The sequence below is a fragment of the Protomyctophum bolini genome (assembly GCF_963924005.1).
Source record: "Protomyctophum bolini genome assembly, chromosome: 13".
NCBI classification, from domain to species: Eukaryota; Metazoa; Chordata; class Actinopteri; order Myctophiformes; family Myctophidae; genus Protomyctophum; species Protomyctophum bolini.
In genome coordinates, this window is record NC_137874.1 from 26576756 (window position 1) to 26601473 (window position 24718).

Sequence of the window (24718 nt, forward strand, 5' to 3'; positions counted from 1 at the left end):
TTCTCTCCAAGATTACTCACTTATTTCTTACACCAACCTTGGCTACGTTATCTATGCTTGCTCTCAAGTTAACATGGCACCTGAGCTAAATTGACATGCAGCCTGTGGCATTTAAAATATTGTGACACTGACAGCTAGGTTGAACTATTCTTCAAACATAGATGAGCAACAAGGAATATACATGTCATTATTTTTAAGCACAGAATATAACGTTACTGAACCTTACATTTTCAGTGCCATGCACATATAGGGTCACAGTAATTAATCATTTAAACTTCTTCGTTATAGTAGACCAGAGAAGACCATCTTTATCTTAGCCAAGGGTGGGCATATTTACTCCTGCCTTTGATAGTCGTGACAGACGACTTTTGACAGGGAAGTTGGTCATGTCACAGTACAAAGTAAACACGTCCTTGCCATTGTTAACCACAACGTAGTGACTGAACTGTGCCCACTGCACATTAGTTGGTTTTGGTTTGTCTTCACTCAGAATACTTGTACCCGGTCCTGTGAAGAAGACAAGGGTAGCTGGCTAGCTGTCGTGTTAGCACCACGAAAGATAGATAAACGTCATCCACATACAAGCTAGCTACTTAGCTTAGCTTGTAGTAGCCAACTTAGCTTAACTAACACTGGCTTCACGTCATATTAGTAAAGTCAATTGTCAATTTTGAACACCGTGGTTAGGGTTAAATTATTTAGACGTACATACACGGGGCCCACATTGTGGAGGAGTTGAACAATTCATTCATTGACATACCTGCAGGTGCTCCTGAAAGCGGATAGGCAGGATCTGAGCCATGGCGGTTCCTCTACTTTCCTCCTATTCCGTCTGCTATTTCTAATAAACTACGGCTTCTTCTCTCAGATCCCAGCCGGACAGCCAGGGATCGGCTTGTCTAAAGTCCGAACGGGGGATTTCTACGTGTTGTTTAAAATTTGATGTCAGTATGAAGGTGGTTTTGGTCGTTCTTTTAACTGTTTACTTGCGCGCTTCCCCTGACTGCCGCTACACTTACTCCCTGGACCTGGACCTGCAATGGCGGTGTAGGCTGCTCAGAGCGGAGCGGAGGAAGGTGCACTTTACACCCCATAGTCCGGGGATATGCTTGTGCTGTGATTGGCTCCTTTGGTTGTCAGGCAACCGTTGACTGTTCGCGGACGGTTGTTTACAGCACAGTAAAGATTAGTCAATAAACATTTACATTGCTTGCCTTGAAGTTTGAACTAAAGTCTAAAACAAATAATTAAAATGAAAACAATGACATTTGAATTGAAGGCCTTGAATATTTCGGTACTTGTAATATGATACACCTCACCTGTGCATACATAGTATTGTCTATTTGTTTATATACATTTGTATAAAGTTTGATGTGTAATATGAATGACGTTGAATATTACATTAGAATAAACAGCATTCCCCCCCCTTTTAAAGACAACATTTAAGATTGAATTAGTTTTTATTAAAGCCTAGGTTTAGGTTATATTATGTTACTGTGTGACTGTAAACTCAGTCAGATGTAGTATTAATTCCAATTAGTTTATGTCGATTTATACAAAAACATCAGTTACCGGCTCATAAGCAGCCAATCACGGCCCAAAAGACTGTTTCTACGGGCTATGGGATATACTCTACCCTGAAAATATTCCGGAAATGTATGATTCAGGCGGATGAATATTGATTTACGGTTTTAAATGGCATTTCTTATTGTGTCTGTAATGTCCATTTTATGTTCGACATTTATTATTTTATGCACTCACACATTCTCAGCCTAGCACAGTTTCAAGTTTCAAGTCGGGAGATACACAATCGGCACTATTTCTTTGCGATTCGCCCTTTGATTTTTGCCACATCATTCGTCTTTGTGAATTAACGTCAGTTCCTACGTCATCATGTACACTTGTTCCGCACAGCCAATCAGAGGAGTCACCGCACCAGGAACAATTCTTACTTTTTCATCATTGAGAAAATGCAACCTACCTACTTACACATTCCTCTGCTAGAAATATCAAGTGAGGTCAGTTAATGACGAAAGTTACACAAAAAAGGAAATCCCATATACTAGTATCAGTGCGGTAGCCTAGAACTCGGAGACTGCAGGCGTTTTGTTTTAGTGGGGGGAAATGAACGTTCAAAGATGATAAAACAATTATGAATTCAATCCAAAGTGGATCTGTCGATCGATACAATCCAGCGAATCGATACAGCGAATGTACGAAATGACTGGATTACTTAGAGGTGTGCGCACTATGTAGCTGCAAGCCTGCATAGATATAGCGGACTGCGGACGGAAGACCCATGCAGGCTTACTACAGTGTGTGTGTGTGTGTGTGTGTGTGTGTGTGTGTGTGCGTGCGTGCGTGCGTGTGTACGTACGCAAACGCGCGTTTTTGCAATATTCTGAATTTCTGACTCAGAATAGTGCACATAGTATGTGCACTATTCTCCCACATACGCGCGTTCCTCAGAATGTCTGAGGAAGTAGAGGAAAATATGCTTACTCAGATTTTGTGAGGATTGAATCATTTTTCACACAGCACTTTTTGGTGTTTTTTTTTATTAGCCTTACCGCCTGAGTCCTGACTCAGGCTGACTGTAGTCTGTATAGGCCTACACCCTAAAGTATATTTCACTCTGGTATTACATATAGCCTACATCCATTCTAGAATGAATGTTTGGTAGGCGGGCAGGGGATTCTCATATTTTGGCAAATTATATAACACTTGTCAAAGTTGTGGTCCAAATAATTATATTCCCCCTTAAAAATAGCCTAACACCACAGAATGCTTTATTCAACCACGACCTTCTTCAGTTGTTGTTATAAAATGAGCTTTTTGTATTATCTATAAAAAGAAAGCAGGGGCTCACAACTCACTTTAAGATGCGACGTGAGGTCGAAACGTCGTATTTTTGTCGTATTTTCTGCCCGTCTGTCACTAAATAAAGTTTGGAGCAGCACCAATGGATGTGCGTTATTTTTCTTACCCTTTTTATATTATCTGCCAGGCCAGATGTCAGACTCGATCGGCACACATTATCCCTGGAGTCATGTGAGCAAGATCTATCAGTTTATTAATATTATTACTATTATTTATTACATTCCGGCACCCATTTTGCAGAAAATGCCCCAATTCAGCGTCCAATCTTCCCCAAATGTGGGCCTCAAACAGAGCCAAAAATGTTGCAGAAACATGACTATACTTACCCACCAAAATAGGCACACACAGGCCTAGGCCCAGCTTAATGCACTGGCTTTAGGGGCTGCGGCAGCAGCAGACCACAGCACCAAGCTCTGGGGGTACCATGATACCTAGTATGTCCCATACCTGTCACTATCTGATCTAGTGAACTGCACCTTAAGAACACTGCACTTGATGCCAATGTTCTAAACATCATGTAGCCTACACACATGCCACTATATGCTATAGGTATACGTAGGTATATGGTATATGTGTGTGTACTGTATACCATCTCTATCCTCTATGAATGATAACCCCCTAACATAGTTTAACGTTGTTTAATGCAATCAGATAGGACTTTTTTGTCACACATAACGTCCGGGTATGATGATGATGTCACGCGCATGCCCTCTATTCTACTGGGTGGTGTGTGTACGCAACTGACCATTTCCTCTTTCTTGCTCAATTTCTGTTAGGGCAGAATGTAGCATTATTGCTCATTATTGCTTAATACTGCAGGTTAAGAAAACTGTATTTGAGCTGAGCCAGCATGTGCCTTCTGTGAATTATTATACTTTAAAGTTTCTGTTAATTTGTTGTACAATTTCTCAGAATCCCACCAGAAACTGAACATGAGAAATTCTGAAAGCAGAGCTGCACTTTTGCTTGCACCATGTGTTTATCAGACAAAGACAAATATATCAGACAAATATTTTAAAGATGAAACATTATTTACTTGAGACATATGGATCAAATGCAGGCCCGGTGCCACAGGTGCCAGAGGTGGCCTGGCACCCTCAGTTGCAAATTCTGCCGCCTCAGTTTAAGTTTTATGTATACATATTGTTTTACTTTATATAAAAATGATGTGTGCCCCCTCGCCTGGGAGTGTGCTGCAAAGTTTCATGCCATTGGTCTAGCTGTGCGTGAAATTAACTGCTCGCCGTCCGTCACACACAGGGGCGAAAACATTATCCCTGCCCCAGCCATTCCTTTCTGGTGGAGATAAATACAGTTATGGCTACAATACAGTAGAACAGCAGGGAATATGAAAAGCACACATGTTTATCAAATATATGATTCCTTTTGTGATAACTTATTGTGATATACTTTTAGATGAAAGTGTAAAGTCAAGGCATTCCTCTGAATAGACTATTCAAGTTGCTGTTGCCATGGATGCCATTACCCTCACAGGGTCATACAACAGTGGCCTTCAGACTCTCCAAGGATGTCAGAGGCTTAAACCTAATTCACAACACATTGTGCTGCATTGTTAGCTTGACAATCTGTTATTTTTGTCTAGGGATACCGTCACAGAGAATTTACAGTCTCTGATTAAACTGAGGCACCATGCTAACCATAGTGGTGGTGGGTATATTCCGCCTTTACAAATGTCATTTCCAATTGCCTCTCTTCAATTCTCTATTTTCTAGAATTCAGGTACTAGGGTGAATCATGTAAGATCTTGTAATGTACCAGTAGGGGCCTGAGACACAACATGAAATAGTGATGCTCCTGCCTTCCCCAACTCCCAAGCTGCCACTCAAACAACTGTTAAATTGTACAAAATATCAATATCAGTATAAGAATCTGTGTAATACTGTAAGTCTGTGTATACTCTATAGCTCTGAAATTAAATGATGGTTACAAAAAGGTAACTGTCTCCTCTACAGAATGAGACTGTTAGGACTCTCCCCTTGGCTGGCAAGACTTTAGGCACAGATGGGAGCTCTGTGTCTGCCTGTGCTTGAGAGGATACCATCAGTGATAAAAAAGGAGGGGGGTCTTGCACTAGTATCCGGAACTGGGATTAAGAAGTCCTATATAGAAGCGCTATTGGCCCTTTGCCTGCCCCCCCCCCCCTCTCTGTATCTATTATAGCCTGAATAAATCATGCATTATTAGCTTTCATGACGTAGCACTTGCCCTTGAAAGAGAATTGGCATGGTATATAAATAAATAAAGCTGTCAGGTAAACTGAGGTTGTGTTAACATACTTTGTGTAGTTTATCTTAATCCTATCTCAGCAATATACAAATACCAGTACATTTGAACTAATATTAGCCATTGGGGAAAATTTGCTAACTTTCTCTCTGTCTCTCTCTCTCACTCTGTCTCATTCCCATAAAGCCTAACCTTTGAACGACAATTCAGTTGGAGTTACTAATTGACTGTGTGACTGTCAATATATCTGGAATTCTTTGTTCCCTGCCACAGGGATATGAATGTTGGAGGAATATTTGTGAAGACCCAGGTCTGATACAACTGTATACCAGGCAATAAAGCAGAAAGTCAGAAAATGTAATTACAGTCTGTGTTACGGTCAGGCTGCAGATGATATTTGGGTGTGGAGTGACAGACTGTGACAGTTGCCATTCAGCCACTTCACAGCCACCTGCAGTATACAGATGCTTATAGCAATCGATTGTCTGTAGATTGCTATTCTGGGAAGCCAGTTAAGAGCCTTTTACTGTAAAGTAAGAAGATATACTAAAGTCACGTGATCTTTTCCCCACAACATTAGGCTTAACCGCTTAACTTATGCTCCACAGTCACTATGTACACTGGCTGGCACTGGTAGACAGGGGCAAAAACATAACTCTTTGCCCATGCTCACAGTAACCATGAACATTGTGTAGGATGATGTGTGAATGTGTAGAACATCTCTGTTTGCCAAGACAGTCCGCAGATTAGCTGTTTTGTCCACCAGATTGCACTCTCCCAGGAAATGTCCTCAGATTGTGGGGTATGTCACTCAGAGTCATACCTGCCCCAAATCATATCTACCACCTCTGGGTGGAGTCTCAATTTCTGGAGAGAGAGAGAGAGAGAGAGAGAGAGAGAGAGAGAGAGAGAGAGAGAGAGAGAGAGAAGAACTTCCAAATAGTTCTGCATGCCTGAAAGCTGCAGCCCTGAGGCTCAGGAACTCGGGAAATGCCTGAGTGAGGAGCTGCCGCGTTACCTAAAAACACTGCCTGGATCTGGTCTGGATGAGAACAGCAGGGCTGGTAAAAAATGTCTGAGTGCTAGGAACACAACACAGTTACAGCACAATAGCACATTTATATCTTGCAACTTCTTTTGGATATTCCAAGGCTTTACATTACATATAGCCCATGTTTGGGCACAAAGTGCTCTCAGGCATCCCAGTCCTGAGATCTGTCCCCATGTATGGCCTGTTCTGCATCCATGGAAGGAGGTAGGACCTGCACATCATTCTTAGGCAAAGGAATTACTTTATTAAGGACAACGTTTCGATGAACAGATCTTCATCAGGTCAGTATATCAATATCTCTTCATGCTGTCATGCTGCCATGGTGTTCCTTGGTCTGCCCTCTTCCTTCTCCTTGTGGGTTCCAGAACAGGGCATATCTTGTGATATTAGAGTGTAGCCAATCCCCAGCATCTTTGGAGCATTTATTCCACAGTTCCAGGTTACTTTAATATTGTGTTTGTTTGGTCAATGAATTCGGAGTGTTCATGGTGTTTATAACTGCTCCCAAACCATCTTTATCCGTGGCAGAAATATGACACCGTTCCAACTGATCTCACTTAAGGCTTTTTATTTCTCCAAAGTGATGACCGTGAAAAACTGTAACAAAAACATAATATACTTTTAAATACAATGAAATATGAATGTCTTTGTCAGTCCTGATGTCCGTATTATTATAAAGAAACACAATATGTACAAACACAATGAAATGTAAACAAATACAATAGCAATAAAACCTTTACAGAAACAAAACAATTGGGAACGTACCGTATGCGCCTTCTGTACAGATTAATTAGGAGTTCAGTTAAGTTCTTTCATATTATTTTCTTTCTCTTATCTTATCTTATTCATGTCAGACTGACATGAGAGAGAGAGCTCCTCTCTGCAGCTCTGCTCTGTTCTGATCTGACATGCCCAAGACCCACAGGTGCTTTAAATAGGTAATCAGAGCAGGTGAGCCCAATTCAACCTGCCCAGGAACCAGACAGACCACAAAACAGAGCACAGTAGATGGCACTATCACCATGCATTTACCTATGTACCCAAATAACATACCTATAAAGTTCACATATACATTTTCGAAAGGTAAGCAATAAAAATAGAAATAGAAAAATAGAAATAGAAAAATAGAAATAGAAAATATCCATTACTGGGACAGTTACAGTGTTAACAGTTGTTCTCCAGATGTGTCTGCTCCATACCACAGAACAGTATGGAATTACATTGATCTTGGTATTCATGGGCAGATCTGAGGATTCAGCAAGCTGCTTTTGCCGACGTTCCAACCAGTTTTCGTTACATAGGGCTATAGACGTGTGCCTTCCTGGCAACCTTGTGTCATTCCCTGTCATTTCCCCTCTGACAATATATGTACAGTTCAACACATATTTTTCACACATTATTTTTGGTCAAGTAAATTAAAAATCTCTAGCTTCATGCCATATGTTATTAGCTGCTGGGGTACAGACTCTCCCTCCCTCTCTCTATCTCTCTCTATCCCTCCTTGCCGCACCCTCTGACTGTCCCCATCTCACTCTCTCCCTTCCTTCCTGTCTCATGCTCCCTACTGTAGGCCTACATATCTTCCTCCTCTCTCTATTATATAGCCTGAATAAATCATGCAATATTAGTTTTCATATAGGCACTTGCCCTTGACAGAGAATTGGAATGACATATAAATAAATAAACCCTGTCAGGTAAACAGCTGCGGTGTTATTAACATAGCCTACTTCTACTTTGTGCGGGTAATCATCATTTTTTTCTGGGATTCACAGCATCCCTCATCACAAAATATTCACAAGACAAAATTATATAGCCTATAACAAGTAGAAATGTTTAAGCATTTAGGCCTAATATTTAGGCCTACTACAGTTTCATTGTCATTGCTTATTGCTTAGGCCTACTGCTCTGATGTTTGAATATAGTGTCTGATTTCATTTTGCATTTGTGAATGCAGTATTTTCCATATAGCCTAGTAGGGCCATAAAGTAGCCTGGGCTAAAGTATACGTCAAAATAGTAGGGTATTTTACGTTACGTTACTTTTTTAGTCATGAAAAAATGCAATGCCTCGCTCGCGCATGTGAAGACTAGTTGCGTCACAACGGCGCGACGTCACATCAGGCTCCTTCAAATGTTGGCGGGCACTTGTCTGACAACTCACTCAACAACTTAACACGTTAATTAATACTGGCTATAGTAGGCTACTCGTAATTCAGACGTATAGTTGTAGTTTGTGTCTAAATAACAAATATTAAACGTTGTAAGGAAACAAAGATAGCCTATTTACTTAAGTGCACTTAATTGCTTGTTGGAGATATATTTGGAGGTGAATTACAGTAATTTGATAACCTTCATACATCACTGCTAACCAGTTTAGCGCGTGCTAGTTTTACTAGTAGCTTAATTAGCAGCGTCAATTCAAAAGGTGGGCACACAAATTATATGGATATCATATGGTAGATATGGATGCAAATACTTTATAGCCTATAAATACATACATTTATTAAACAATGTATTTTTCAGCCAGATTGGAATCATGAACCAGCCTACTTTCAAGATGTGGGGAAATGAAAACCAGCCAGCAAGAGCTGCGAGACCAACAGCAGGTGAGAACTTGAGGAATGAATGATGTATCCTCCTGTGTGTGTCAGATTTATAATTTATATGATTTGACATTTTCTGCCATTGGTGGTAATGTTCTTATCATGGCCAAGATGAAACTGTATTAGGCTACTTGAATTCAATACTGTAGGCCTAGATGTGCAGGATATATTTTTTTTAATCAAAAGGATTTGATAAACATGTTTACACTATTTTGCCCCTATAGGGTGTCTGTCTGTGCCTCTGTTCAACCAGATGAAAAGGCCCAGATTACCTCTGACATCCACTCCTTCAGCGAATGAGTACATGTCAAACACCAGCTCTGCCTCTGCTCCATCAAACAGCACATCAGGTGTCAAGTTCAAACTCATAATGTTCTATTCTCAGTCATATAATTATAGTGTTCTGTTTTAGGCTAGTCACTAGATGGCAGTGCACACAAAGCAAAATAATGTTCAGAACAGAACATTAAAGTTGGTTATGGTATCACACAAAACGCTTTATCCATACAATTACCAGCCAATGAAAGACTAGTATAGTATTGCTTCTTATAGTGTGCTTTTCCTCAGTGGCCTGTGGATCTTATCAGGTCTCAAGTCACCCTGCCACTACTGCTCAGAGCAATCAGTGGAACCGGCAGGGCAACCCACAATCTTATCAGCAGCTGCAGTATGGAAGCAAAAAGCCTGCACCTAGACCAGCTTCTACAACAAGAACGCTTGCACCAATGCCACATCCATACAAAGCTGTAAACACAAGGTGTGGTGAATTTATGTCTGCATCTCTATGATAGATGTTATTTTTACTGGCATGTCATGATGTTTTGAATCCACATAGTTTAAAAAAATACAGAATATGTAGGGGGGGACAAAACTGGAGCTGCATCACTATTCATAAATGCTGCTCATTGTTACAGTGCACAGACGAGGCAATCCAACCAGCCCAGAGCCCAGAACTCCGGGTCCATTGTCAATCCTGAACAGAACATCTCCTACAACAGTGGGGGTGCAGAGAGCAAGTCTGCATTCCATAGTGGGTTCTCTCAAATGGGTCAGACTCAAAAGACAGCGTACAAAATGCCCCCAACGCCCTACCCTTCCCAACAGCCTAGACCACCTCCCCCGACTACTCCTCATTCTCCCAGCATACCTGCTGTTCCTGGACCGATGCCACAGAACACCTGGAGATTTAAAGGTGCCAGTGCCTCTGGGCCTCAGAGATCTCCTGTTGACAAGGACAGATGCACACAGCGCCCTGAAAACACACCCCAGCTGCAGACTCAGGTAAACTAAATATCTATTATCATAATACAAATTTAAATACAGAATCTATAGATTATATAAAAGTAAGGTGTTCAAGAATCAGGCAAGAATGTTAAGTAGTTACTGTTTGTGTGGTAAAATAATAATAATTGGCAATTCAAACTTAAAAAATTACATAATTAATAATAATTATCAGTGACTAATATTTATATATTTTTTCCTCCCTGTACTTAAAAGAAACCACCAAAATCTCAGATACAGCCACCCACTGAGAAGTCACTGAGGATCCTGACTGCAGTTATTGCTGGCATGAGACACTGGAGCCAGTTCAAGGACAGAGCCCCCGTCTTATTTGAGATTTTCGGCAAGTTGCTTTAGATTAGCTACTTCTGTATGTCTAATCCATACGTTTACTGTATTCATATTCTGACAGGCTGTGGTCTTCCGACAGGTACACTTGACTCTGCAGTCACATTTGGTTCCCATGGGTCCAAGAAGTTCCTCATGAGAGATGGAAAGGAGGTTGTACAGTGTGTCTTCTATGAAAATGTAAGAAAGGAAAACTGTTATTTCAGTGCGAGAGATGCTACATCCACACACCATCTGGTTGCAGCTGTTAGTAGCTGAAGAAGTTGCAGGGGGAAATAGCGTTTCTGCAATATATATTATATATTCGGTGCCCTATATGGGCGGAAGTGAAATTGCATTTGGAGCTGCTCTCTATAGGGCCCCCATAACTTGTGATTCCAATTTGGGGTTGAGCATTTTGGCACCCTCTATTGTCCTGAGTGTCACTCACTCAATCACAGGGACAGGGATCATAATCTCTGCCTCGGGCCTACCAAAGATAAAATAATTGCGACCACAGGTCGCAGTTAATTATGAAATAGTGCATTTCTCGTCAGTTGGTTCATCATGCCCCATACTGTATATGGACAATTTTGGTCATGCCTTGTGACATCACGTGATTAATATTAAGCCCATATATGGAGATCCCTGATGTCATCAATATTGTCCAGCAACTCTACATCTCAGCTCAAACCTCAAACCCTTAGATCTCCAAATATGGAGCTTACCTGTTCAGACATTCTATAATGTTGATCCTTCCTCTTATATGTCTCCCTTTTGACTGATACCTGTCCATTTAAACACTAGACGGGCCTGCCCCAAAGTTATTAATGAAGCTGCGCCCAGCAGCCGGCGAAAAGTAGAGTTCTCAACAGGCCCGAAAATTAAGGCCCAGCCCTACCTGGGCCCTCATCAAACCCTGTACACTGAAGACACTGCCCCCGCTGCCACCCTTAGCTCTCCATATACTGTATGGAGCTGACCTGTACACTCAAGACACGCTCCATATAAGGGCAGTACAGAATTCATTCAATATGTTGATCTGATCCCCATGCCAAAGCGCCAGTGCTCTTCCAGCACTGTGCTGTCACACAGGCGGATATGTTGATCTGACCTCCCATTCCAAAGCGCCAGCGCTCGCCCAGCAGTCTGCTGTCACCCAATTTGCATTCAGAGTTTGATCCAAATCAAATGTCTCAGTCTCAGACAAACATTTACAGGGTTGATTACAATACTGTCACTGTTGATTACAATACTGTCACAACAATCAAGTTTGCCCTTGTGTTACGCCCTTGTGTCTTTATTGTTTGACGATGGTCTCTTTCTGAGTTGTGTGACCCTGGTGTGCCATGTGTGTTACTGAGCTGTATAATGCTTGTCCAACAGGAGCTGACGCTGCCCCGTCTGATCCGTGGTCAGGTTCACCGCTGTGTGGGAAACTATGACAGCACCAAAGATATCCTCATGTGTGTGTCCGTAAGACCAGGCCGCCCTACAGAACAAAGGAATGCACAAGACGTTGTTAAAGCATGTGATCTGGAGATGAGGGCACTGGTTAAGTCACTCAATGAAATATGAATAAGAAATGTGCTCACTGCTCAGAGGTCTTACAGTTCAGTGTTTGTATACCATTACATTATAAGGAGATTTAACGGGTCATAACAAATGTTGGAAGATTATTCAAAAAGCAGTCAATTAGTTTGATGAGTATTTTCAAGCTGTGAAAACTATTTTTCATTTGTTAAAGTTGCTCAATAAAGAGACTATAAAACTATTTTATTCGTTTGTAACAATTAGTAGCATGTTTATCAATAAGCAAGGTAAAAAGGTATGGTAAGGTAAGCGACACATTATGAGCTTGTACTGTAGATCTGCTATTGTCAAATTGATGAAGTATAGCAGTGATACTCAACCTCAGGCCCGCGGGCCACATCAGGCCCGCGGGACCATTATGACTGGCCCACCAATGAAAATCTAAAAAAAAGAAGAAAAAAAAATCTGGAAAATGAAATAAAAATAAATAAATCTTTAATTACATTATTATAAGTAATACTATTAGAGTTGTACTATTACTCGAACGAAAATAAAAGCTTGGGGGGGGGGGGGGGGGGGGGGGAGATGCAATGCAAATGAAAGACATAGGTATACTGTGTATCCCTATTCCCTGACATAATTTTATAGCTAAACGGACAGAATTCTATTTTATTTGAATGATGAAACCCAGCTGCCATTAATAGTTGGAAATGGAAATGGAAATTGCGGAAATGGTGGAAATGGAAATTGCGGAAATGGAAATTGCGGAAATTGCGGAAATGGAAATTGAGGAAATTGCGGAAATGGTAATTGCGGAAATTGGTACCCACAGGTAAATCTATTTGAGTATCCCTGTCATATAGTGTTTGTTCAGTAACGGGGAGTCTCCAGCTCAACAGTAAAAAGAAAATGCATTTTCTGGTTGGGATGCCAAGTTTATCCAATTAGCAGAGAACCCCCTTACAGAATAAACAATTGAAATTTGAAGTGACAGCAACAGACAAATTTGAAACGGGATTATTTAAACAAATCTCTTCGGTAACACTTTACTTGAGGTGGCAAATTCATACATTCATACACACTAATTCAACCTTTGTCAGACTGATATTTGGCTAGTGAGTGAACCAACACCACCATCTGCTGGTCATATTGCCGCCCCCCCCCCCCCCCCATTTTTGAAAATAAAATTACTCTTTTGGAACTATGAAATATTTTATTACAAAGAAAATTCACAGAACAACAAACATTGTTAAGATGGTAATTAAGGTAAAGCAAACACATTGATGAGGTAATATCTCAAAATATATTTTTGAAAAACGGGTCAGTTCAGGATGAAATCACACACAATAATTTATTTACAATCAAACATCAATAGAAAACCCAATATGTGTAATCTAAAAACGGGTTTCACCAGTGCTGAGACTTGACAGTGACACCATATGGGTCTGCAAACTGTCTGAATAAGTCCAGTGTAATATCAGTCATTACCAAAAATCAACCACAGCATGAGGTCCAATACAATACCTACATCACTTTCCTTATTTTATTTTGCAAAAATATGTCTGCATAATTACAGTCATTTTTCACAACATTTCATATTGGCAACTTAAATGTTCAAAGTGAGTTCAATGAATCTTTAAAGTTGAAACCTTTCAGCTACTAATACACACAACAAATACAGGACGAAGGAACCCAGATTGATGGAACTGGCAGTGTACAGGGAGACTAAATGGGACATTTTCTCTTTGGACCGTGACGGGATGGAATATGAAACCTCTTAAGAGCAGTTGAAGGTTGATGAAAAATACACTAACACATTATCTTATCTCATGAGCTTATTACTTTAAGTGATGTTTCACTCATGGATTGAATAATGTGTCAGCTCAACAGAGACCACTGAAGGCCACGTTCCATTTGTACAGCTCTCAATGCAGCCACTCAAATTCCCAATCATATAATCCAGGGATGTATTAGTGGCATGTCACAACCTTTTAATTTAACGATTAGAGTGATTTACCTCTTCTTGGTAATTGGTAAAATGTGTCAAGTCATGAGTGACTGAACATAAGTACATTGCTTTCTTTATCTCTGCCATCATTTATCTTAAAGGATTTGAAGACGTCAGCTTTTCTTCCTCCCAGAATATTTTCTACAAGTTCATGAGATCATACTTGCCGTAACATATCAAACTACAGGAGAAACACTTTACCATTTCCACAGAAGGAAAATAATCTAACAAAATTAAACACTTTACATAATAAGATCCACAGTTTTTTCAGCAGAAGTAGATGGTGACCTGATAGTATTAAATTACTTTCTTGGTTCTGTTAAAAGGCACAAGTTGGTATGGTCAGATATTTAAAATCTAGATAAATTGTTCCACCAATAACCAACCCAAGTTAGCATGCATTTTGACGAATGCTATACCACCTTGCCAATTGCCTGATTCAGTTATTATTTTCTTCCTGAATTAGAGTGTTTAGCGTTATGTGGTGAAGACACCAAAATAATAATACTTAGGTTTAACAAGCAAATCATTACACTAAGAAATAGGGAAGGTTTGACAAAAGGAAGCAGTATCCCAGCATGGAATTTATTACAACATTGCTTTGAAATCTCTACTTTAGACGTCCATGGTTTTTCGTTACAATGCACTTCCTTGTTAAGAGAAGACTATGGTCATCTCAAAGGCAGACCCTGTGTGGACAGGGTCCTTTTCGCTACTACAGTTACTGGCAACACTATAACACTTCTTCTGAACACCTTGTGAGATATTTCAAAGATCGAAGAGCCAGAGTATCCAAAATCCAAAATCCTCTGTTGATCCTTAAATCTTCCCACATCCTTTAAAGAGAGATGTCCACGGTTCCAGTGTGTTATTTATGACCAACTTGTGAATCAAACCTTGCCTCTTTTACAGCCATGTCCTATTTACATTCCAAACTCAGCACAGTAGATATAGTCATCAGTTGCTACAGTACAACTTCTGACATCTGTGGCTCCCAATCCATTCGCTTTCTCAATTTGGGGCCAAGTGAAGTTGTGCTTTGTCTCAACAGATCTTAAAAACCATTGACCAAACCATATTCATATGACGATGTCCTCGTATTTAACCTTCTATAATAGCTTGAGGAAGCGTTCAATGGACAGCTGGCACCATCTTGGGAGGTTTTCGCTGTTACTTTCAAGGGGGTGACATGTTTTCTTTCTAGATAGACTCTTGGACTGCCAGGTAATTCAAAAGTCTCATGTCACACTCTCTTTATGCAGGCAAATATCCTGCTGTTTTGGAATGTTACACATGTCGACCACTCTTACTGCCCGCTGACAGTTCAATATGCATAGTATGTAGTAATGAGGCATTTTATATCTTACACATTAAGAAAAACTGGTGTGGTGATGTTTGTATTAATTTGATTGTGAAATGGGGTTAATGCAGTTAGCACTTTATATACATATGTGTTTATGTATATTCAGCTAAAGATAGGGTTCAATTCATAATATCAAAATTGTGAGTTAATCGCCATTTGACACCAAGCACCAATAACTATAAAGATATATATATATATATTTTTTAATTGAAATGGATGGCAGAGTCCACACCACAACTATAACAAAGACAATGGTGAATGGTATAAAAGTTATATAGTAGTTATAGTTATCGTTATACTTGAAGTGCTTGGTGACAAACCATGTTTTCATTCAAATGACATTATTTAGATAAAAGAAGCTTCTGATGAAGGAAGATGGTACATGTTCTGTGTTGGGTCAGTAAGGGCAGATTGGAGTTTCTTCTCAAACAGCATCCTATTAAAAACAAAGGGACGCGTGAGTTCGCTCTATGACATCAAAGATAAAGTAGTAAACCACACCAGTGGTCAATCCAGTGCACTATAAGAGAGTGGGTAGAGGAGTGGGTGACAGCTGCTCCTTTGGTGCATATTTCGCAAAGAAGGGCAGAAAGAGGGTCAGCATGACTCCTACAATTGCCAGCATGTAGCCCCAGCCGATCTGGCAGTCACCAGCGTAGTAGATGTCCGAGTGGCCGCAGAAGGACCTAACCAGCGTGGAGTTTAGGCCAAAGGGATACACCAGCAGCCCAGAACCCATGATGAAAACTGTTGGGACAAACAGAACCGAAATTTAGTCACAAAACACAGACTGTCAATAAATAGGTTAGTTAAAAAACACAGAGATGAACATCTTTTTTTGTACAGCTAAAAATAAATGTTCATACTAGTATTTACATACGCTTGTTTCTTTTAAGAATGGGAAAGATGGGCCTGTGTGGCTGGCATAGCCACGTAGCCGTCGGTTCAACCCCCGATCCCAATGGCTTTTGCTGCATGTCATCCCCCATCTTTCTCCCCATTTCCTCTAAGACTATTGTTAATCTATCAATAAGCCTATTGTTAATCTATCAATAAAGGCAGACACACACCCCTAAAAAATGTGGAAATTTAAATGTTTTCCTTTTACTGTTCATGGATCTGACTGGTACCCCTGGGATCAGATCACTGTCTACTGTAGTTTTATTTCTGCCATAATGACTCAGAGCCACTTGATGGCAGTAGAGGATTTACATTTCTGGCAGCCTGACAAAAGTGAAGTGGAGTTATAACAGGTGTTCATCTCCATTTTCACTCTCAATATATTCAAGCTGAAAATGTATAGTCCTAGGACATATGAGGAAATAAATCACAACAATGATCATTCCACAAGTCAGCAGATGATGGAGGAATAGGGTTTTTGTGCATTAAGTTAAAAAAAGGGAAGAGCTGAAGACCTGTAACTGCCAGGAGGAAAGTGAATAGTGTGTCCAGAAATCCATTAGTGCTCCTCATTCCCAAAATGAAAGCCGGCTTGGCAGTTCTATGGTGATCAGCTCTCCCAGACAGTATACTCTATGCCTATGCAGCCAGAAAGTGGCTCACTTTTACAAATTGAGTCAAGTCTGCCAGCAGTTGCTGCCAAGCGGTTATCGACTCTGCAGCTACAGAGTATCATTGCTGCTCTTATTCATTCTGAGGGGATGATTTCCCTTACAATGCCCGGCCCAGGTGTCATAATGTATCTGAATGAGGGTGGGATGGGGTTTAATTAAGCCTAGACTTGTGGTTGTGAGCTGCAATAGAACACAACAAACACATATTTCTGTTACGGTGTGCATAATTGATTCATCAACGTCCCCAATTAATTTCAAGGGCAGCACTCAAGTGGGAAGATAAAATGTATTAAATCAATCAAGTCAAAGCAGTGAATTATTCTGCCAAGAAGTATGTGCGTTGGGTGGGGGTTATATGTTTCATGTTCTGGTTCGACTTTGGGCCCTTCAGCATAGACTGCAGAATGCAGGAAAGGAAATTAAAACTGGAGGAGAGGTGTAGTAGTAACTTCCATGCAGTTCTCTGATGTTGTTATGCCTAACTGTCTTATGGTTAATTTATAGATATATAATGTTTTTTAGATTAAATTGTGTTATTTTCTTAAATCCCCACAGACAGTCGTCAAATTAACTATGAAGTAAAACTGTTGCATGTTCCTCATGCCAATGTCCAGCCCTGCTGTTAGAATGGCTCCATGAATTATCGGCAGGGGCCTGGCTGGATCAGCAAAGTACCACCACTAATGACACTTTAATGACCTTCTTTTATCAAACTAGTACTGCTGGCTTCTGTGGAAGGCACACAAAGACACAGGCTGGGGGGTTGTTTGGGGGTGGTTGCCATCAAGGCTCCTCCCATCTCCTCCCCTCCCTCACAGAGATGATGGTATTTAAAACGAATGTCCACACTAACCTCTCGGAATGGCTAAATAATGAACAACACAGCAGATTCCCCCGAAATAATCAATGCAGAGATTAAATGAAGGCAATGGTCTGAAACAAGAGGCAGGAGAGCAGGGTGAGTGCTGGATAAAGAGGCGGTTACAGAAGGTAGTTGTCGTCTAGATCTGATAAGTGCTGTCAATGGGGCAGAATTGTGGAAATTATGTATAATCAACTTATTTTTTATATTTTTGTGTTTCGACTTTATTTAGACCTTCAAACTCTTAATCTTAATTAGTGTAAATGAAATTATTTTAATGAAATAAGTGTTAACTAGCTCTATATTCCCATAGAAATCAGCTATAGACTAAAGGGGTGTCAAACTTGCAGCCTGCATGCCAGTTGCGAGTATAATGCTTGCGAATCTTCTTCAAAAGATGATACATTACACGTTGCGACTGTAGGTTACATTTACTATGAAAACCTGCATCTCCCGTCCGTCCGTCCGTTAGTCACCCACACCTCCATATATGGTCACGCCTCGTGACATCACGTCTCCATATATTTGGTCAGGCCTTGTGACATCACGTCTCCATATATGGTCATGCCTCATGACATCATGTGACATCATGGAGACCCTTAGATCTCCATATATGGACCCGGCCAGCAACTCTACATCTGACCTCAAACCCTTTGATCTCCATATACAGTATGGAGCTGACCTGTTCTGACATTCCATGTACAGGTATGTATGTTGATCCTTCCCAACCCGTCCTTCCCGTCCTGACATTCCATATGCTGACCTCATCAAACCCTGTACACTCAAGACACGCTCCATATATGGCCAGTACAGAATTCATTCCATACTGTATGTTGATCTGACCCCACATGCCAAAGCGCCCGCGCTCGCCCAGCAGTCTGCCGTCTGCCGTCACCCAGGCGGATTAGGTGGGTGACCCATCACTGTTTGGTTCCCCGCTGCAGCGGCCAAGGACAAGGCCAAGCTGCAGCGGGTGATACGATCAGCAGAGCCCCCCCCCCCCCTTGAGGCCCTGTAGGAGTAGGGCTTTGAGGAGGGCCAGGAAGATCACAGCTGACCCTGCACACCAAGGCCACATTCTATTTGCCCCGCTTCCCTCAGGCAGGAGGTTGCATTTCCTAAAGACTATGAAGGCCCGTCATTCAAACAGCTTTTCCCCCACGTCTATCCAGCTCCTCAATGCTGCTGGTGTCCCCCCCTGACCCCCTTCTATCCTCCCTCCACCCCCACTCTGAGTGGACTGGACTGCGTGTGCTCTGAACTGACCTGAACTCTCTGCACTTTATATTTATTATTCACTATTGTCTTGTTTTGCACTGATTCTGAATCCATTAAATCCATCTCAAATACAGTATGTCTGACTACACTAATTTTTGTGCTCACTCATCACCAATACAACACAGTTCTGTTTATGCCTAGTAATAGTCTAATGTCAACTTTCTAGTTCAGTCTACAGTCTGAACGGACACTGATACAAAAGCACATGACGTATGGAAGGGATGGTGAAAGACAACCCCATGATTCACCAGGCACTGCTTCTACAAACCTCAAAGAATTCATTACCCGTGCATCCAGTGTGTGTGTGTGTGTGTGTGTGTGTGTGTGTGTGTGTGTGTGTGTGTGTGTGTGTGTGTGTGTGTGACTGTGTGTGTGTGTGTGTGTGTGTGTGTGTGTGTGTGTTTGCATGCCTGTCTATGCACTCACATTCAAGCAAGTCGGTATCAGCAGAGATGCTAGTCTATCCCCGTTTCAATGCGTATAAGCTGTATTGCTGAACACCTGCGCACCTAACATCAGTTCACAGTTTTTGAAGCACCCAAGCCGTACTACTCATACGCTGAGTTGTCGGTGCCACAGACAGGACCCATGACCTTGTGGTCCAAATATGCTCTACCTATAGCTACCAAGACACAAATGTACAGGCCCATCCATGTACATGGACCCATGTCCATGTATATACGCAGTGAACACATCTTTATTGACAAGACATACTTACATGCACTGTAGTGCATGATGACTGAAGGAGCTATCTAATCATGACAGGGGAGAGCTGCTGACATGCTATGAAAGAAGGAATATCCAAGAGCAACAAAAAGCAATTGGCGGTGTTGCAAAACGAACTGCAGACAGAGTCACTTTAAAAAAGCAAGCACCTGCTGAAGAATTTACAGAGCTTTACCTAAACCACTAAAGGTAATGTCTCAGCGTCTTAGTCTGGCCAGCCAGACATGAACTCTTCAGAACATGGATGTGTTAAAACCGGCGTTGGGTGACAGGTAGCACTAATAAATGCTGTTAGCTACAAGCAATTGCCATTAAAATGCAATTATAGGGGGTTTAAAGAGCTGTCTACTCTACACAATAGCCAATGGGCACTTAAAAAGCATTCAGCGTCTCCATCATCTCCCCCCTGCCTCCTAATATCCACAGTGTACTCAGATTCCAAGGCTCAACAGCATGCATTATGGGCGCTCAGATCAGGGGAAGAAGAAAGGTGTGGATAGAGTGCATATCTAACCCACATCAGATGGGATGGCTGAGACCTGCTGAGTCCAAAACAAAAGGCTATTATAATGACTCGACAAGACAGTGTGTAAGTGTGGGAGGACTAGGAGGACATTCAAGTTACCTACCTTGCCACAAATCTCACAAGTCTCTCCTATTCATAATCAGGCTTTTTTTTTTTAGATAAACAATATTGTGAAAGAAAGAATGGCACACGGACTATACACTCCTGTATGAAGCTGCAATGGTATTATACTAAGGTACTACTCAGGTATACTCAGGAATAATTCTATTGCAACCAAATCTACAGTAATGTGAGCATATAAAAACTTAATGTCTGCTGATGTTTGATTTTTGTTGTGTCAGAGTATAACTGGATAAAATGAAATCACCTGTAATCGCAGAAAGACAAATGGTGAAGGCACAGCAGCTAAAAATGTTTTGCTTCATCATCTCTGCCTGCACGCAACAACAGCACAATCAACGTGAAGTTAATGATGGTAAATTGCCCTCAGAACAAAATACACTCCATTCACCATTGTCACACAAGTAACTGTAATAAGTGTTTACACTAGTTTGACGGGCTCAAATTAGTCAAAATAAATGTTCTCCCATTGTCTCAGTACACAACAACTTTATAGCTTGCAAACCTAAAAAATCCAAGGACCCCAAAACAGTCAAATTACAGTCTATATTACATTTGACTGGCAGCTTGTGTGAATGCACACTCCAGCAGCTTTCAAGTGTACTTAGACCTTTGACTTAAGGAGTTAAATATTGATTCTGAAAGGCGTAGCAAACAGGAGCTTTCAAGAGCTCTCATTGTTGATCAGTTTCAGCTATTTTCACAGGTTGCTGTGGAGCTTTGGATGGCTTTGTGTACAATAATGGCTAATACCTGTGTGTACATGTGCATGGGATTTTTAATTTTTGTGTGTGTAAATGGTACATTTATTTTTGGAGCGCTTTTATCCAAAGCACTTTTACTAGATGTGCATTACATTCACCCATTCACACACACATCGGAGGAAGTAATGGCAGCAACCTGCTCGTCGGGAGCAATTATGGGTTTAGAGTCTTGCTCAAGGACACTTCGACACTAACTCTGGGGGAGATCGGGATCAAACTGGGAAACTCGCGGTTCCCATCCGGCTGTTCTAACGGCCACTCTAACCCTGAGCCACTGTCATCCCAGAGTCTGCGTGTGTGTGCGTGCGTGCGTGTGTGAGACCAAAGACCAAACTGACAAAAAAAGAAAAGAGAATAGTGTGCTACTTGCTGAAGTTGGCAGACCTTAAATAAGACTTGGTTCACTTTCCCCTGGCCTCCCTTGACTGCTCACCTCTCTGTGATTTAGCAAGACATGGAAAGTCACACTCAGAGATTGGTGATACATAGTTGCACTTCAGCAAGAATGAGAAAGAGATTGAAAGTGTATGTGGCAGGTAGGTGTGTGATGAGCTGGCATCGATGCGTGACAGTGCATCAATTCACTTCTGGCTTCCATTGCTCTCTACAATCACAATCACATAGGGCTGGCTAAGGGCTTCATGCACAGTTGCACGCACACACACTTATTTTGGTATATGGATGCAAAATGCAGAACTGTTTTGGATATTCTACTGATATTCAAAATGAATACATAAATAAAAACTTATTATGTTCATACACATCAACAAAACTGACAAAACATGTTCCTGACCTATACACTAGCCTTCAATTTTGATCAAATCATATCTCATACATAATCCAATCCATCCCTACATGCTCCATGGAAGTTGTTAATTAGATCCCATCCTGGGAGTCCGCAGGCGCCATTCATTACCACACCGTGACTTCTGCTTTGGATCAAACTCTATTACCACTCTACTCTACTGACTGCTATAACTCTGTTAGCATTAGCAATGAGGAGACTTGAATTAGATTGAACTGGAAATGGATGGCTTGCCTCCACACAGGTCTATCTCATTTCTGCTCAGGCGTGGCGTGGTGTCACCAGTCAGTTCCGTTTCCTTACAGGCTTTCACCATTGTACATCAAAAGCAGATTATTATCACTTTGCACATACAGCGCATACTAGGACATATCACAATATGCACGCACATACAGCGCATACTAGGACATATCACAATATGCACACACAAACATTATGCACAATGTCAAAATGTACATACATAGATCTATCTATGAATTGCAAAATGTGTCTGTATGTCTGACTGTCCTGTGCACACCCTGAGCACCGTCCGACTGATTGACTTCAAACTTGGTGTGTGTGTGTGTGTGTGTGTGTGTGTGTGTGTGTGTGTGTGTGTGTGTGTGTGTGTGTGTGTGTGTGTGTGTGTGTGTGTGAGTGAGTGTGTGTCAAGAAAGAGGACGGCCTCAGTGTTTGACATTATCAAAGACTTTTACAAGGAAGGCATACCCAACAGTCTTTTCAATGATGTAAATAGGGCCATGTCAGCATTTATTTGGAGAAATAAACGCCCAAGAATGAAATTGGAAAAGCTCCAGCTCTCAGTGAAAAAGGGAGGATTAGCAGTCCCCAACTTTCAATATTATCAATGGGCAACAGTAGTGAACAATTTAGCAAAATGGGTGGAACAAGACCCCAACTCAACATGGTTGGATCTTGTACCACAGGGTTGTAACTCTATAGTGCTACCAAATCTACCATTCATAAATGATGCTAAATTGTTACCAGGTATTGGGGCTAATTTTATTGTGAACAACACCCTGAATACATGGAATAACATAAAGAGGGCATTCTCAATGTCAAAGAAATATTATTTTTATGCACCGATTGTTAACAACCCCAATTGTATTTCCTCTTGTAATGACCCTGGGTTCAAGGAATGGCATAAAGTAGGAATTCAGGTGATAAATGATCTATACCAGCATGGTACCTTTAAGTCTTTTGGACAACTACAGGAACAATATGGGCTACCCCGGATACATTTCTTTAGGTATTTACAAATTCGAAGTTATCTAAATTCTATACCCCAGTATAAAGAAGGACATGGACCAGAGCAGATTGAGAGACTTGTTCACCAGGTCTGCCGACTGAAGAAGAAAAAAACAAGTTATATATATCAAAAATTGATTTCCATAAAGAACGTTAATACCAACATCAGCAGGCAGTCGTGGGAACGAGACTTACAAATTGCAATTAATGACCATCAATGGAAAAAAATTATGTTAAATAGTAAAAAGATATGTTGCAACTACAAGCCTCAGGAAATCCAATTCAAGATTATACATAAACTACAAACTACTCCATATCAAAGGAGCAAATATGATAAAGACTGCTCTGGTACATGTCTGAAATGTAAAGAAAACGTGGGCACATTATGTGCACCTAATGTGGCTCTGTCCAGTAATCTAAAAAATTTGGGAGGAAGTGAAGAACGAAATTTCTACTATAACAGGGCTAATGATCGAACTAGATCCCCTACAATGTATCTTGGGCTTACACCCAACGACACCTGCATTTTATAGATTTAAGAGAATCCTGAATATACTATGGTACTGTGCTAGGTTGTCAATACTACAATGTTGGATTGGGGATGTTGTTCCATCTGTATCGAGTTGGCTCCATAATGTTCTACAACTGCTCCCACTAGAACGGCTCACACATGTTCTCCAAGGAGACATGGATGGATTCTTCTTGGTTTGGGGCCCAGTTGTGGAATACATGGGAGTAGAATACGCAGAAATATTATCAAGAGGTTTGGCAAATTAAGGAACTATTCATGTTAAGAAAGGCTTTATGATTTCTAAGACTACATGAATAATTATATAAGTAGTAAGAAGAAGATGATGTATGGACGTATGTATGTATAATGTATGTAGGTATGTCGGTTAGTCTGTGTATGTATATGTGAGTCATGTATCAGGTTTGAGCAAAAATGAAAAAAATAAATGATTGAAAGAATAAGGAAGGCACTCAAGGTAGTCACATATTCAAGCCTTGTAGCCAAGGAGGATGTAGACAAATGTATTACAACTTTCCAATTTAGAATGCACTCATGCTGATGCCCTACTATTAACTCTGACATACAAGATTATGTCAATCCTAGCCAGTGTCACTGGGACAAGAAGAGTAGATACATAGCAGACACTCACTCGCATCACAGAGACACACAACACCTGTTACTAGCTTCCTCATTCTTGAGGAACTGGAAGTATGCATTTGGCCGCAGTCCAAATTGCGATTGTATCTGCAGCTACTGTTCCAACTTCAAAAGGCACGATGAAAGGAACCATACATTACATGGCAGCTTTCTCAATTACACAAACACGTAGCTTACATAATCGTTTACCTGTTTGATGTCACGCTAACCAAACAACAAAAGGTATCCACACTGCCTGAGCAAAAACATTTTATTGCTTTCACCTTCAGCTGAGGTAAATGTCTGTCTGTTCACAGTTCACAGCCAAATGCGAACAAGTAAACATGTACAATAAATCATGATTTACACACACACGCAT

The 24718-nt window shown here is 40.9% G+C and overlaps 3 protein-coding genes across 3 annotated transcripts in view; 1 reads left to right on the plus strand and 2 right to left on the minus strand.

Moving 5' to 3' along the window:
• Window positions 1–1032, minus strand: part of cltca (clathrin, heavy chain a (Hc)) — a 45310-nt gene extending 44278 nt beyond the window's left edge. The window contains exon 1 of the mRNA XM_080780299.1: window positions 761–1032. Coding sequence (XP_080636425.1) covers window positions 761–802 — 42 coding nt within the window. The 5' untranslated portion in view covers window positions 803–1032. The remainder of the gene's footprint in view (window positions 1–760) is intronic.
• A 7709-nt stretch (window positions 1033–8741) lies between these two features.
• spata22 (spermatogenesis associated 22) lies at window positions 8742–11963 on the plus strand (the record flags this gene model as incomplete). Its single annotated transcript, XM_080781106.1, has 5 exons — window positions 8742–8780; window positions 9882–10058; window positions 10275–10401; window positions 10489–10586; window positions 11772–11963. The coding sequence occupies 5 exons, from the start codon at window positions 8742–8744 to the stop codon at window positions 11961–11963; spliced, it is 633 nt and encodes a 210-aa protein (XP_080637232.1).
• A 3846-nt stretch (window positions 11964–15809) lies between these two features.
• The window catches only part of lhfpl7 (LHFPL tetraspan subfamily member 7), a gene marked incomplete at its 3' end in the record, with an annotated part of 108366 nt that continues 99457 nt past the window's right edge, over window positions 15810–24718 (minus strand). Inside the window, exon 3 of the mRNA XM_080780304.1 lies at window positions 15810–16036. Within this exon, the coding sequence (XP_080636430.1) occupies window positions 15810–16036 (227 nt within the window). The remainder of the gene's footprint in view (window positions 16037–24718) is intronic.